General features: G+C 44.7%; 1 protein-coding gene across 1 annotated transcript in view; it reads left to right on the forward strand.

Annotated features, from left to right (window-relative positions):
- The window catches only part of LOC105891300 (low-density lipoprotein receptor-related protein 8), a 59,718-nt gene that overhangs the window by 17,643 nt on the left and 24,575 nt on the right, over positions 1 to 17,500 (forward strand). The window contains exon 4 of the mRNA XM_031562785.2: positions 11,648 to 11,767. Coding sequence (XP_031418645.1) covers positions 11,648 to 11,767 — 120 coding nt within the window. The remainder of the gene's footprint in view (positions 1 to 11,647; positions 11,768 to 17,500) is intronic.

A 17,500-nucleotide genomic window follows, 5' to 3' on the forward strand; every position in this document is an offset into this window, starting at 1 on the left:
ATTGTTTTTGTCTTTCGTGATATTTGGAATTTTAGTCACAAAACCAAGGAATCGTCTTTGTCAGAAGTGTGCTTTGTATGCATCTCACGAGATTACGCGTCAAAGATACGCCAGTGGATTCCCTCTGTAGTGAGAAATCCCAGCACACTGACAGTTGGACCAGATGCTAGCGAAATTATGCTTCTGGCAAAATAGTCTAATTTGTTGTTTGACTTTGTGTGGGTTAAGGAAAGCTTTCTGTTTAACCAGCGCTGGATGAAACAACCTTGTTCCATTGCTGTTCAAATAGATAGCTGCTGCTGGTATGGAAGTATGATAGTTAACATAGCACAAGTGTTTTAACTTAGCACAAGCGTTTTAACATAGTACAAGTGTTTTAACTTAGCACAAGTGTTTTAACTTAGCACAAGCGTTTTAACATAGCACAAGTGTTTTAACTTAGCACAAGTGTTTTAACTTAGCACAAGTGTTTTAACTTAGCACAATTGTTTTAACATAGCACAAGTGTTTTTTACAGCAGGTGGAAGTAGCTGTTTGCTATTGAACAGCTCATTAATTTGGTAGGCTAATGTGTGCCTCAGCAAAAGCCAACTTGTTCGTGTATCCTAGCCTGAAGTCTAATTCTGAGAGCTTTCATTTGGTCAGTAGCTACATGCTATCTCTTCATCCAGGTCCTCATGAGGATTCAAACTGTATGTCAGCTCCCACCTCTGACTCCTTGGTGAACCACACATTCATTTGACTGGACATGACGGCTAAAATCTCTTCCTGTATTTCATTCTACTCTGGTCTCAGAAAACCTTTGTGACACCAGAACAAAATAGTAGCCTCGATATGCTTTAAGATCATAAGATGGTCTGAAATGTATGTCATTGTTTTTTCCAGCATCTAGATAGCTAGGTATTTTCGTGTTTTGCTAGGATGTGGTTCAGTAGTCTGTGTGTCTGTGTCGAACCCTTTCGGGTTTAGAACCATATGGCCATATGTTGACAGATATTTCACAAAATTGCTAAATCTGAAAACGGTGTCCGTTAACCATATTAGACGAAAGCTCCCTATCTGCCGTTAAAGTAGTGTTAATTACATCTAACGATCATCTGTGTGATTTGGCAGTCTTGGCCATGGCAGCTTGACAGCGTTTTACCAGCGGCTTGGTCACGTGGGGGAGTTTGGAGAAGTGATTGGGCTGTGTCTGTGCCAGATGAAGCCCCTGTCGGGATGCCTGAGTGCGGGCTGCTGTCAGCCCAGCATGTCCTCCACATGGTGATTTTCTCAATGAGGAGTTCAGGATTACAGCAATTTCCACATCTAACAGACTCGGCGCGGTCTCCCCTCCCGGCAGCTGAAGCTGGGCAGCTCGGCAGCAGTGCAGGGAGATCGATATGGAGCTAGGGGGGGCGGGGGGGTTTGTTCATGGGCCCAGTGAATTACTGTCTTTCTTTCCCTCTCTCTCTCTCTGTCTCTCTCTCTCTCTCTCTTCCTTTGTTTGTCTGTCTATCATTCTTGGTCTCTTTATTCTGGCTCTATTATGTATCTCTTCACATCACACATCAGTATTCTGGTGCCCATTCTCTGCTCTCTCTCTCTCTCTCTTTCTCTCTCTCTTGCTTTCTCTGAGTGCATGCTGGGAGCGAGTGGGAAACGCGGAAACGTGAGTGAGTGAGGAGCACTGGCCGCTGTGCCAGGAACGACTGTTCTTTCCAAACTTTTCTAGCTTTTTCTATCCTTATATTTAATGTACTTTTTTCTCTAGAACATTAAGGTTTATTTTTGTTTTGGTTAGTGAAAACAGCACGTAGGGTGTTTTTGTTTGTTTTGTGTGTGGTGTTTCCCGGGCGTCTGCTCCCAGCGTTGTGCTGGTGGTATGGCTGTCCCTGGTATGGGTTTTGAACAGCTTACGAGGCGTCATGGAATCAAAATTGCATCGACTGCCAGCGTAGAAGATTGTAGTTTGGTTATTGGAGAAATTGTAGGGCATGGTAATATTTTAATTCAGCGGCCCGCATGAACAACGCTGTTGTTCTGTTTTTGAGAACCACTGAAATGGCCAACGAGGTAGTTGAAAGTGGAGTATCGAATCAATGGTGTTTTCACATCTGTCCTTCCACTTTCTACCCCGTCCAAAAGAGTAACCTTGTCGAACGTACCACCATTCATTTAAAGATGAGGTTTTATTACAAACGCTTTCAACGGCATGGTAAAGTAGTGTCGCAGATCAAGAAGATTCCAATTGCGAGTAAATCTCCGCTTTTAAAACATGTCATGTCTTTTAGGCGTTTCGTGTACATGGTTTTAAAAGATAACAAAGATGAATTAGATCTGACACTGAATGTAAAGGCTGATAACTTTAATTATGTTGTTTATGCAACCACGAACTTTATGAGATGTTTTGGTTGCGGTCTAACTGGACATCTCATACGCGCTTGTCCCGATAAACGAGGAAATTCAGATGATGCTTCTGGACAGAGCGAAAACGTTGGTAGGCCTAGTGGTGATGCAGGGGAGAAGCAGGCTGCCGAGACTGGTGAACCTTGTGCTGGTGAGACGGCAACCATTTCACCTACTGTCGGTGAGACAGACGACGCAGATGTTCCTCAGGAACAAGGAAAAAATACGTCAGATTCACTAAATGAGATGGCAAGTTCGGAGGGAAGTGTTGTGGACAATGCCGACGTGAAAGCGCAGATGTTCTACAAGACAACAATGTTACATTAACTGACAATAGTGAAGTCCAGACAGCAACGGATGTAAATCTAATGGAAATGGATGCAAGAATTTTTAAACTACCCCCAGAGAAGAGAAAACGCTCTCATGTAAATAAAAGTGCTAAAAAGAAACTCGTTGACTTAAGCTCGTCTGATGCCGAGAGTGAGAGTGATTTCTCAGACTGCAGCATAACTTGCAGTTTGCATCAGAGTGGGTATACTAACCGCACTTACAGCAGTGATGACGTTAAAACGTTTCTGAAGGAAACAAAGCATGTGAGAAATGTACGAATTGATGATTATTTCCCTGATGTGGAACAGTTCATTTCAAAGACGAGGTCATTTATGCATGAGGGCTGTTTTACTGAACAGGAGGTCTACCGTTTGAAAAAAATGCTGACCAAGCTTAAGGTTCTATTGAGTAGCAATGACAAAGCCTAAATTATTGTCTTCTGTGATGGAAGTGTGTGTACAGCTCTTTTTATTTTTATTCTTTATCATGGGTGAAATTCGTGTTGCCTCTTTAAACATAAACGGGGCTAGAGAACAGAAAAAGAGAGCTGTTTTGTTTTGAAACGATAAAACAAAAAAAGTTTGATATTGTTTTTGTTCAGGAAACGCATTCTGATGCGTTGAATGCAGTTGACTGGGCAAGAGAATTTGATGGGCTGTCTGTTTTAAGCCACAACACCTCAAATAGTGGTGGGGTTGCTATTTTATTTTCTCGCACTTTTTACCCCCCTATCATATCAAGTTGAGGAAATTGCCAAAGGTAGACTTTTGAAAGTAAAAGCCCAATTTGAAAATCATTTTTTTGTTTTTATTTGTGTCTATGCGCCTACTATGGCAATTGACAGAATGCTTTTTTTTAAATAGTCTGGAAAATGCCTTACATGGTCTTGATTCACAGGAGTTTTTACTTCTGGGAGGGGATTTTAACTGTACTGAAAAAGCCATAGACAGGAACCATGTTGAGCCGCACATGCCCTCACGAAGACGGCTCATTGAGTTGAAAAATTCAAATGTCCTTGTGGACATTTGGAGGAATTTCCACACTAGTGACAGGCAGTATACATGGGTTCATGCGTATAACAATCTATTGTCTTTGGCCAGACTGGATAGGTTTATGGTTTTAAACACCAGCGTAGTATTTTTAGAAACTGCTCCATCATTCCAGTCGGTTTTTCAGACCACAGTTTAGTTGTTTGTTCTTTTTCTTTAAATTCTGTTAAGCCAAAAAGTTCCTACTGGCATTTTAATACTAATTTATTGTCTGATGTCCATTTTAAGGATGTGTTCACATACTTTTGGAATGATTTTAGAACAACGAAACCTTCCTTCCAGTCATTACAGCAGTGGTGGGATTTTGCCAAGGTGCAGATAAGACAGCTAAGTCAAGAGTACACTGTCAATGTCACAAGGGACATAACTCAAAGCATGGAAACATTAGAAAAAGAAATAATTGAGCTTCAGAACTTAGCTGAAAACACAGGCCAGCAGGCCCACACTGAAAATTTTAGAGTTAAGAAAAATGAATTGGCTAAACTACTAGGTATAACAGCACAGGGAGCTCTGGTCAGGTCCCGCTTCCAAAGTGCGGAGTTGATGGATGCACCATCAAAATTCTTTTTTAATTTGGAGAAAAAAAATGGACAAAAAAGATTTATTCATGCTCTACGTTCAGAGGATGGGACACTGCTGTCTGACCATGCCGACATACGCAGGAGAGCAGTTGGCTTCTATGAGGAGCTATACAAAAGCGAGATCTTCCAGAACCAGGCTGAGGACAGTGTCTTTCTTGACAAATTACCTCAGGTGTCCACAGAGGCTAATGTAGACCTCGGTAGGGCTTTGACCCTAGAGGAACTGGACATAGCCCTCCAAGGGATGCAATGTGCCAAAGTTCCGGGCGTCGATGGCATTCCTATAGATTTTTATAAGTCCTTTTGGCCCGAAATGGGTGAAGATATACTGGCTGTACTTAGTGACAGTTTAGCCAAGGGGCGACTGCCACTGAGTTGCCGCAGAGCGGTGCTCTCTCTGCTGCCCAAAAAAGGTGACCTGAATGACATAAAGTCATGGAGGCCTGTGTCATTACTCTGTAGTGAGTATAAACTGCTCTCTAAAACATTGGCCAATAGACTGAGCAAGGTTTTGGAGCAGGTCATCCACCCTGACCAGACCTATTGTGTACCAGGTAGACTAATTCACAATAATATCTCTTTTATCAGAGATATCTTTGATTTAGGCAAGTTTTTTAACCTGGAGTTTGGTCTGGTATCTATAGACCAAGAGAAGGCATTTGACAGGGTTGAGCACAACTATTTGTGGAGTGTTCTGGCAGCTTTTGGCTTTAGTCCACATTTTATTGATTTAATAAGAGTTCTGTATTGTGACATTGAGAGTATGCTCAAAGTTAATGGTGACTTGTGTGCTCCTTTTAAAGTGCATAGGGGTGTTAGACAAGGATGTGCCTTGTCTGGTATGCTATATGCCTTGGCAATAGAGCCCCTTTTAATAAGGCTAAGAAAAGAGCTACATGGGGTGACTATTCCAAATTGTGGAAATGCCTTTCAGGTGTCTGCATATGCAGATGATGTTGCTGTGTTCGTAAGCGGGCAGAGGGATGTGAATGTGATGTTGAATATGTTTGAAGATTTTAGAGCCATTTCCTCTGCAAAAGTTAACTGGTCTAAAAGTACAGCTATGCTGGTTGGGAAGTGGTCAGATGGAGGGCCAAGTTTACCAGATAGCTTACATTGGACCAGGGAAGGTTTTAAATATCTTGGAGTATTTCTAGGGGATGAAAAGTTCATACAGAAAAATTTTGAAGGTTCTGTAGAAAAAATAAAGGGACGCCTTCACAACTGGAAGTTTTTAATTAGTAAATTGTCTTACAGAGGGCGTGTCCTTATTATTAACAATTTGGCTGCATCCTCCCTCTGGCATCGGCTTGCTTGTATAGATCCTCCAACACACCTGCTGTCTAAAATCCAGTCAATCTTGGTAAACTTCTTCTGGGACAATCTGCATTGGGTACCACAGAATGTTTTATATCTGCCCAAAGGGGAAGGTGGACATGGACTTATTCACTTACAGAGCAGAACAGCGGCTTTTCGCCTACAGTTTGTGCAGCGTCTACTCACAGGGCCTGTGGACTGTGGTTGGAAGTCTGTGGCTTGTGCCATCTTACGAACTTTTGATGGATTGGGACTGGAGAGGAATTTATTCTTGGTGGATCCGAAGAAGATCAACCTGAGCAGATTCCCTATATTTTACTCAAATCTTTTTAAAGTCTGGTCTCTTTTAACAGTGCAAAGGGCACACAGCACAAGTTCTCTTTACTGGTTTTTAAAGGAACCTCTGATCTATGGCTCAAGACTGGACATAACTTGTGAAAAGCCAATTCATGCAGTTACTTTTAGCCTGCTCAGGTCTGGAGTCACCACACTAGGCCACTTATTTCGGTTGGCTGGATCAGACTTTGGGAATACCAGGAATGTTGCAGATCATTTGGGTGTGAGATCCATCCGTGTTATTGCCCAACTCCTGGAGAAATGGCGGGCTTCATTAACAAGTGGAGAGTTACAAATGCTGGGAGACTTCATCAGTGGGTTGTGCAGTCCAGACTGCAGTGATCCTTTCCCTAACTTTACTTTGTCTCCCAATCTTATGGATTGCACTGGGATTTATTTGCAATGTGATGAATTGACATTCTTGGGTCCAAAGCCAGCAAAGGGTAAAGCCTTGTACCAAACGTGTGTTAAGTCTTTAAATAGAAAGATACTGGACAAGAGAACAGACACACCCTGGCGTACTGTTTTGCAGGTAGAGGAGAGTTTTAAACCTCAATGGAGAGCGTTTTACAAGTCACCATTGACAAAGAAAATTGGGGATTTGCAGTGGAGAATTCTGCATGGTGCTGTTGCAGTCAATGCATTTGTTTCTGTTTTAAACCCCGATGTAGGCCAAGAGTGCCCATTTTGTTTTTCAAGAGAAACTGTATTTCATGCTTTTATGCAGTGTGTGAGGCTAAGACCTTTATTTGCTATTTTGCAAATGCTCTTTGTTCAGCTTCACGAAATCTTTTCATCAGAGACTTTTATCTTTGGTTTTAAATATGTACAGAAACGACGTTATAAATGCCAGCTGATAAATTTCATTCTTGGTCAAGCAAAAATGGCTATCTATGTCAGTCGAAGAAACAAAGTTGAGCAAATGTCTAGTGAAGACTTGGTATTAGTTTTCTCAATTTTAGTGAGATCTCGTATTTTAATTGATTTTCGTTTCTATAAGGCAATGAAAAACCTTGATTCATTTGAACAGACATGGTGTCACTGTGGTGCGCTGTGTAAAATTGAGGATGAAAATGTGTTTTTTGCTACTTTTTTGAAGAGGGCTGGATCCCCTGATTAAATTATATGTTTTGTTTTTTGTATTTTTTTTTTGTATATTTATTCATTCAATATTGTGTCAAATGATCTGATAATGTTCTTGTGTGTTTTTCAAAGCTTATAATAAAAAGTTGTTGAAAAATCTCTCTCTCGCTCTCTCTCTCTGCTCTCTCTCTCCCTCTCTCTCTCTCTCTCGCTCTCTTGCTCTCTCTCTCTCGCTCTCTTGCTCTCTCTCTCTCTGCTCTCTCTCGCTCTCTCTCCCTCCCTCCCCTAGTCAGGAATAGTGAGTCATTTCAATCATGTACATAGTCAAAAGGTCAAAAGGTCACAGCTGCAACATGTGTACGACTGCTGGTAGGGCTTTGCCCAAAGTGATTTCATTCTGAAACTGCCTGGAAAGAGAAAAAAAGGAAAAACTCGAATGATTTGGTTCCGTTGAAATGGAATGTGAGTCTGGCGACAGAGTTTCCAGTAGCGGAGCTCTTTGCAGCAAAGACACGCCAAACGCATTTGTGAAATTAGCTTTGCCTTTTTTTCCCCGCTGCTCTTTTGTCAAAAGCACAATTACAGACTCCCCAGAGGAGACTGCTTGAAACGCTAACGGGGTTCTCCAGGGACGCGTACTGCGTACTGAACGCATTCATGGGAAATAGCTCATTGTCTGAGTGCAGATGTGTGTTTGCTGTTGTTTGCGGTAGACAGCGTACGCTTGTGTGCTCTGAAATTTAAGGCCAAAGCAAGAGCAGTGTCTGCGCGACAGCAACGTTACGTCGTTCAAATTCCAGGAAGTCAGTGGAATGATAACACACACATATGGTATGGTATGGTATTCTGCCCATTGCAAGCTGCTATGACTTACAGCATCTGACGAAGCATTAGGCGGAATCAAAGCCAACAAGTGCTCTTTGTTCAAGGATACTGGGATTCACTGTGCCTGTGCCTATGCCTTACGTAAAAACAGATTTACAAAATATACATGCATACATTTACAAATTGTGTTTCACCCACAATTGTCCAACATTTTCTTCATTCTGTAGGAATGGACGGCCTATCTGTGTGTGACTGAATTATGTTGGGGGGTGTAGGATATTTTCTTAAACTAAGAGATACATGGATTGATTCAGCAGTATGAAAGGCTATGTTTAACCATTACATAGGCTGAACAGCTGAGAAAGATATACAAACTAGATAATTGACGTTGCAGAGGCCCCACCAGGCGCCCTTGGAGACAGAACCCTCGTGAGGGGATAACGCTCACAAAAGAGCTCATATAAGGAAACATATAGGCTAATATTAGATAGGTAGTTCAGGTAAACAGCCATACAAGAATAACCACAAGACACACCTAAAATAAGGGTATAAAAGAGCCTGCAGAGCGTTCACACTTTGAGACAATCCATGGATCTCTCCTTGTTGTAGCTTAATGATTACAATAATAAACTTCCAGATTCCAGCAAGCAGTCTCGGGTCTTCTGATTGAAAGAAAGATGTAGGAAGATTCAATCTCGCCACAACAGGGGATAAAAGGTTAATGTATGTGGCCCACTGCCTATGTGGAGGTCACATGTCACGCCTGCATTACCTGCTGGATTAATAGCAACAGTTCTTGGGCAGCTCACCTCAGCTCACCGTTAGGGCCTCAGGAGAAAGTGTAAAGGTCGCATGACCCCGCTGCCCTCTGAGAGCTCTATCTGGCACCTGGGACTGCGGATTAGGATTAGCCGTGCGTGTTGGATGCCTCCTCCAGTGCTCTGGTGTGGGTGATGGGGGTCTCAGTACATGCGTGTTGGATGCCTCCACCAGTGCTCTGGTCTGGGTGATGGGGTCTCAGTACATGCATATGCATGGCCCATCTCTGAGCCCATGTAGCTAATGAGCACTCACGCCCGTATAGCACGCTCCACTTCCCTTTAGGGCTGAGAAAGACACGCGCACACACACACACAAGTGCACATTCATACACGTTCTCGCACATAAATGTGCAAACACACACACATTTGCAGGCTGACTCGGAAATGTGGGTTCACAGATGAATTGAACCTTTCATACCAGCCCAATTATGTACACACACAAACACATACACACACTTGCGCGCACACACACACACACACACACTCGGACATGCACACACACACTCACAGCTCGGGGCAGCAGCATGCATGCATGCACAATGTCATGCTGGAGTAGCCATCATTTCACGCTGTGAGTCACCGCCACACACGCCTGACGGAGTGGTTTGTTCTTCTGACTCTTTAAAAATGAATAGCACCTCGCTGGGGGGGGGGGGGGGGGGCAGCGTTATGAATCCAGAATCCCTCTTTTAAGCGCCGCCGCGAGATTCCTCTAAGCCGAGGAGCCACGATGTCGGATTCTTTATCGTCTTCACATTTTGGCCTAACGCTGCACGTCCCTCGTTATCAATAAATGAGACGCCCGCTTTCGTAGAGGAGACAGAAGCTGACCCACATAATGGCATTCAGCCTTGTACACTCGGAATTGTGTGTTCTGTTTTATTAATTGTGTTGCGGATCCATCCACCATTCTCCACCATCCACATCAGGCCGACAGTAGTGAGAGTGATTTCTGAACGGCCTCTTTAATTGGTTCCCAACGTCTGCAGGGGGCCTCTTTGAAGATGTGAAGCCTTGAACCCATCGAGATTTCTCGTGATGAAGCTACCTTTGTACTATCCAGTGCTGAACATGTAGTCCTGATGATGATGCGTTTGAGTGTGTGGTAGTGCTCAGGAGTATGTGAGCGTTCAGGAATTTGTTAGATACGAATCCCTAAACCGACGCTTTATTTGCCAGGATTTTACGATCAGTCGTAGCCATGAAGCCAAGGCGTGTTTTTTTTTTTTACCGAGCGCAGAGGCTTTTGAAGTCAGTCTCCCCTAAACGGCAGGGGTTGGGTGACTCGGTCTGCCTGGGCGTGAGTGATGAGGGAGCGCTCGGCCCTCGCTGGCTCTGGGCACCGCTTGACCTCTGTTTGAATAGTGAGAAACTAACGAAGCTCATCAGACCGGCGTAGGTGAGAGCCCGGTTCTCTCCCCCGGGTTCCAACACTTCCTCTATTTTTACCCTCTGCAGCGCAGTGCCGCGTGGGCCGGCTGGGTGACACTTATCAGGCTCATTGGAGGTGGGGAGAAGCTCTGGAAAAAGGTCACTTCCATCTTTTTTCACTTTCGTGTCTCCCACCATTATCTTTTCTTGTCTTTTCTCCCTCTTTCTCTCTGTCTGCTGTGTACTCCCTTGTTTTTTTTGTATGTGTGTGAAGACACGTTGCCGTGGCAGCCTGTCACTTCTGTCATCTCCTCCGTAAGACGCTCATTGGTATTCAGTGCTCCAGCGGCTTTGCTGTGACGTATCTGCGCCTTGAGACAATTCTATTGTTTTGGCGCTATATAAATAAAATTTGAATTGATTTGAATTGAATCTGTTTCTCCAAGGCTGCACAATATCTGTCAGCTTTTCATCTGGTAATGGGGCAGTAACTGATGTGATGGCCTAAGCGTCCGTCTCTAATTAAATGGGCATTGTGTTTTGTGCTATAGATGTATGGGAAATCTATTTGAGGAAACCCATGCTTTTATTCACCTGATGAAACGGGAATGATTCATTGCATTGTAGTTTCAGAGATGGAACGTGCTATGATCTATGAGGCATCAGGACATTCTGTCTGGAAATCTGACTGGGTGAAAATATTGTAAAACTTTGTTAATATATTGCTCAGATTCAGGAGGTTGGTGGGTGACCGTTTGGTCGGAAGAAAGAAATGAGACAAAGTGACAAAAATGAGGCGCTACAGGAAAAGCAAGGTTGTGACACTCTAAATCTCTTTTAGCACACCGCGCGACTGCCAAGCCCCGTCGGACCGTTTGATTCACAAGCAGCCATCAAGCCAGCAGTAGTCAGCCATGTTTTATTTATTGCCTTCATCTTTGATTCTGCTCACAGCCTAACTGGCATCATCATCACGTTTGCCAAATGGGGCAGATTTGAGCGCGGACCAAGAGTGGGGCAGACGCGGTGGGGTAAGAGTCGTTTAGTCGAGGGGGTAATAGGTCGGATCAGGTCCCATATATTGCCCCTCGGAAAGACCCCGTGGGGTTTAATGAACTGTATCACCACACACTCATGCTGTGCACAAGGTGGGCGGGTGGGAATGGTCCTCTAAATGAGTGGAAATCATTTCCATATTAATTATCTCGTTACTTGCCTGACCCCTCTGCACTCTGTGTAGGAGGATAGTGTGGAGGATGAGCATAGGATTATATGCATAGCAAAACTAAAGGAAATAACGCTAAACCAAAGGAAGAATGTTTACAGCAGCTGTCTGAATCTTGTGTCCGTTTTCTTTCAGTCTCCAGAAAGTCTTATCTTACCACTGCTTCAGCAATATGCAGGCTTATTTTCACAAAGAGATGGCGATCTCTCACAGTCTGTCTCTGTCTCGCCCTCCTCTCTCCTGCTCTCTCTTCCCTCTTCCCCTCCCCCCTCTCCTTCCCGCCCTCCCTCCCTCTCTCTCTCTCTCTCTTCTACCTCTCAGTCCGACAGACGTGCCCCCCAGAGAAATTTGACTGTGGTGGGAAGTGCGTGTCCCTGTCGTGGCGATGCGACGGTGAGAAGGACTGTGAGAATGGGGCTGATGAGGAGGACTGTGCAGCAGGTGAGTTTACACACACACACACACGCACATACACACTACACACACACACACACACACACACACATACACACTACACACACACACACACACACACACATACACACTACACACACACACACACCACACACACCTACACACACACACACACTACACACACACACACACACACACACACACACACACACACACACACACACACACACACACACACACACACACTAGAGACACACTTATCCTGAGTGAACATTGAAATGAATGTAAATATGAAATATTAATGTAAATAAATAAATAAATAAATAAAATGAAGTCTGAATATAAAATGTGCAGTGAAAAGATAACCCATTCAATGACTCGTTACTGTTGGCCATACCTTACATTTCCAAACAACACACACCAGCAGCATGATGTCTTTATCAAGCACACATGGAATAGTGCATACTGTCTTAAAGCATCACTCCTTTTATATGCTCAGAATAGCAATGGCCAAATGCAGAAGTAGAGATAAATTCTCTGAGGCTTATCGTCTGTGGGACGTATGGAAAGGCTTCATCCATAGACCACACATAATTATTTGTGACTGGATATTTTCATACGGTATTTCAACGTGGGAACAATAGAAGCATCAGTCACTTAGAGGCATCTCCTCTAGGTACGGGGGCTGGTGTCCTGTCAATCAAAAAAACAAGGGGTAGCCCTCCACCCAATCAGACAGCCCCTCGGACCCCCGCTGTGTCTGTTGCTGCCCTACTTACAAGAAGCCGTGGAAAATCGCCTGCTCTTCCTCCCTCTCCCTCTCTCTTCCTCCTTCTTTTTTTCCTTCCTTTCTCTCCCTCTCTCCCCCCTCTACCCCTCAAACACCAAGGAAATTGATTGAGGCGACAGCCCTACAGGGGGTGAGATGTGTTGACTTTGAAGGCTCCAAAGCAGCTTCAGCATAAACTGTTCCCAGATCTTAAATATAAATCATACAAACACATTAAATAAACACACACACACACACACACACACACACACACACACACACACACACACACACACACACACACACACACCCACACACACACACAAACGTACATTTTAGCTAAATCTCTCGTCGGAGTTAGATCCTTTTCCCTGGTTTGTTTGTTGCCAGCATGCAGCGGAATAGCCTCTGCTCAGCTTTCCTCTTGGTAATTAATCCCTCAACTTTATGAGAAGGTTATTGCCCAGCAACGCCAACCCCCCCCCCTCCCCCATCCTACCCCCGCCCTGTAGGCTCCTGCGTTCTTGTTCTCAGACTGGCCCTGTTCAGACAGCCCCTCCCAGCCCTGTCTCCTGTGCCTTGGTACATGATTATTAGCCCTCGGGCTGCCCAGGCACATATTAAACACGGAGACAGAGAGAACCCGCTGGCCCGGTCGTGATATTTCACCCGGGTTCCAGATAGTCATTGATTTCCGGTCTTGCTGGTTCCTGTCTAGCGTGGTGTTATAGCACTCTAATTATCGCCAGGACAGGGCCTCATAACTTTTATCTGGTGGGGCTGAGACACCGAGCACAGACTCCTATCTCACCCCCAGTCCTCTGTAACTCAGCACAGCCTCTCCAGAGCTCCTCTGTGCTTGGGCTAGATGAAGTCATACTTCAGATGCTTTTATCTAGAGAAATGTAGAATAGATCTCAGAAGAAAGCGGATAGTTAAATAATTCTATTTGCTACATTTGTGAATGTGAACCCACATCTTCAGCGGATACAATGAAATGATGAAAGCTGAAATAAAAAGCGCTTTTTTTTCACTAGATCTCAGAATAATACGGATAGTGAAGTAATGCTATTTAAATATTGATGAAAGCTGAAATAAACAGCGCTCTTTTTCACTAGATCTCAGAATAATACGGATAGTGAAGTAGTGCTATTTAAATATTGATGAAAGCTGAAATTAACAGCGCTCTTTTTCACTAGATCTCAGAATAATACGGATAGTGAAGTAATGCTATTTCATTAATGATGAAAGCTGAAATAAACAGCGCTCTTTTTCACTTTCACTGCTCCTAAATGTCAGTAATACTGAGTGCACTCTTGTGCATGCTGATGGATGAAACGCATCTAAGAGAATACTTAGAATACTAGTACACGAATATTAGTAGTGACTAGCGCAATGCCCCTACTGCCACGAATACTAGCAGTGACTAGCGCAATGCCCCTACTGCCACGAATACTAGAAGTGACTAGCGCAATGCCCCTACTGCCACGAATACTAGCAGTGACTAGCGCACTGCCCCTACTGCCACGAATACTAGTAGTGACTAGCGCACTGCCCCTACTGCCACGAATACTAGTAGTGACTAGCGCACTGCCCCTACTGCCACAAATACTAGTAGTGACTAGCGCAATGCCCCTACTGCCACGAATACTAGTAGTGACTAGCGCACTGCCCCTACTGCCACGAATACTAGTAGTGACTAGCGCACTGCCCCTACTGCCACGAATACTAGTAGTGACTAGCGCAATGCCCCTACTGCCACGAATACTAGTAGTGACTAGTGCACTGCCCCTACTGCCACGAATACTAGTAGTGACTAGCGCAATGCCCCTGCTGCCACGAATACTAGTAGTGACTAGCGCACTGCCCCTACTGCCACGAATACTAGTAGTGACTAGCGCACTGCCCCTACTACCACGAATACTAGTAGTGACTAGCGCAATGCCCCTACTGCCACGAATACTAGTAGTGACTAGCGCACTGCCCCTACTGCCACGAATACTAGTAGTGACTAGCGCACTGCCCCTACTGCCACGAATACTAGCAGTGACTAGCGCAATCTACACTCACTATGGATGAAACGCATCTAAGAGAAGCCCCTACTGCCACGAATACTAGTAGTCAGGGACGTGCACAGGAGGGGGCTAAGGTTGCTCGGGCAACTGCCCATTTGCCCTCCTCGACTGAAGTTGCCCCTCCGAAGGAAATATATATATTTTTAAATAGTATTACGCCTGCAGAACTTCATGTAGGCCTAGATAAAATAATCGCGGAATTGGCGTCCAGGGGACGGGGGCGTGGCGGCGGTGGTTAGTGAGAGTTTCAAGTGATATAGGCAAAATATGCGTCCAGGGGACGGGGGCGTGGCGGTGGCGGTGACAAAAATGAACGTGTTGCCCCTTTTTTCTAGGGCAGAGCAACTGCCCTTCACAATTCCTATGCACGTCCCTGCTAGTAGTGACTAGGGCACTCTACAGATTTTTGCAGTCTCTTACTGTAGTTTATGGAGGGGTGAGACAACGAACAGTACAGAAGACTTATCAATACAAAGGTTCATGATTCAAGTTCTACACTGCATATTGAAAAGGATCCTTACTATGAAGGTTTACTTGGCAGGAGTCCTATTTCCAGGGAGTCTGTGACTTAACCCTCCATCCTCAGGGTCTGTTTGTTTGAGGACTCTCTCTGAACTCTCGGGGTAAGACGCCGCTCAGGGTTGAGTCGCTGCAGGATGTCGCCTTCTCTCACCTTACCGAAGTTTCACGTCACTATGGCTTTATCCTCCCGCTGCCGCCGCCGCCTCGCTAATCGGCAGCTTAAAGCTTCAAGCGCGCTGTTTAAATAAAGTCAGGCGTTTTTTTCCAGCGTAGGCTAATTGAGTCGTCCACACATTGAATTATGCATAGGCTCGCCTGAGCACCTTATTAACATGACGATGGAAGCTCCCGGAAGAAATGTTAAGCAAACTTCCCTCCTCCTCGCGCTCTCGTTCACTCGCCTCCACACACCACGGCTAAGAGAGCTCAGAAGGGCTGGGTTGCCTGTGTGTGTGTGTGTGTGTGTGTGTGTGTGTGTGTGTGTGTTTGTGTGTGTGGAGAGTGTTTGTGTGTGTGTGTGTGTGTGGGGGGAACTTAAACACACTGCCGTCTCTCTCATAGACGCATAGACATGTGAACAGTGGTCTCCCCCTCCCTCATAATCAAATGTTGGATCCAGTCAGTTAAATCAAGTCGTTGCAATATTGGTCTCAGAGTTAGACTTTAAGAAAGGGTCAGCTGTTTAGATGCTTCTACTGATAGAACCTACATGTCAGCACCGATTACTTTAATTAGCTGGAGAGTTTTCTAAACATTGGCAGATGAAGGGCAAAGACAGAGAGCGTGCTCTTTTATGTCTAATCACCCACTAAGTGCACTGTCAACATACAAATCCACACACTCAGGATAGGGCATAGGGCAAATTACTCACAATGAGAGTACACACAGGCACATTCATCCTGAAACACAAACACAGTCACACACACACACACACACACACACACACACACACACACACAAACACAACCATGCAAGGACATACCTGCATACATGACTGCATAGATACACATATTTGCTCACAAAAACACGCAGACACAGACACAGACACAGACACAGACACAGACACAGACACACACACACACACACACACACACACACACACACACACACACACACACACACACACACACACACACACACACACACACACACACTCTCTCTCTCTCTCTCTCTGGGAAACTTCACCAAGGGTCATCTTGATGGTACCGAGTAGTGGTCTTGGCTCCCTAGAAGCTAATAGAAGTGGAGTGTCCAGTCACAGCCTTCCCCTCCGGGCTTTCCAGAGCCAGCAGCCCTTTCCCTCCTCATCACAGCTCCACGCATCACAATAGCCCAGTTACCAGGGCGACGGGGTTCAACTACACACATCCCACTCCGCCCTTCCACTCCACAACATCCCTTTGCCCTCAGGCCTGAACTGGCAGCTCACTCCACTAGAGAGCAAAAAACCCACAGGCAAAAAAAACATTACAGATAATCAGTTTAGCAAATGTAGTGTACATAAAAACACACAAACAAAGAAACAAACAAAAAAAAGTAGAAGTAGAAGTGCTTAAAGTTGGAAGTGGGTAAAGTTGTTTCAGTCTGCTAATTGTTTTCCTGACGGTTGTTCCCACTGTGTTCTATGCATGGGTAGTGAATAATTGAAACGATGCACTGGTTTTGTGGGGGGAAATGGATTTGGAGAGATGAGTCATAATATTGATTTTTAAAAACAACATCTTCTTTGGTTGTGCTGCGCTCGACACCCTGTTTTTGGTGCACTTGCATCCTTTCAGCCCAAATTGTACATGAGTACCACAGGGGTCTCATTAATAGTGAAACTACTATGAAAAAGTGGATGATTTAGAGTAGGTATTCTGATTGTAATATCCTCTTCCCACGCAATATGATCTAAAACTAATCTAGGCTAATCTGTTGCCTCGGGCTCGTCATATCTAGAATCTGCCTCTCTGCTTCTCAATTCTTTTGCAGTGTGATTGCATCAAGCTCGAGTCTCTCATTTTCTCACGAGCACTTGACGAGGCTGAGAAGACATACTGTACCGTTTACGGCTGATGTGGCTGCATTTTTTATTCTGGAATCTTCTCTAAAGCTGTCGGGAACATCCACTGTCCGTGATCTCCCGTTTCCATCCATGCGCTTCATTTCACGCTGTGGCAAGATTGTCAGTTCTCTCAGAGAAAATGGACACACTTGTCATTAGCAGCTCTCGCCTACGAGAATAATAACAGGCCTTCAGGAAGGGACGTAATAGGGAGCCAGGCTTCGCCCTTTCCTTCTCAACAGTCAGGTGCTGGGGGAATCATGCAGGGGAGGATGGAAAGCACTTTGTTTATCTGATGAAAAGCTCTAAATGTGGCAAAGGCAGTCCATTACAGATAATTAGCCGTG

The sequence above is a fragment of the Clupea harengus genome, chromosome 25, assembly GCF_900700415.2.
Source record: "Clupea harengus chromosome 25, Ch_v2.0.2, whole genome shotgun sequence".
In the NCBI taxonomy this organism is placed as follows: Eukaryota; Metazoa; Chordata; class Actinopteri; order Clupeiformes; family Clupeidae; genus Clupea; species Clupea harengus.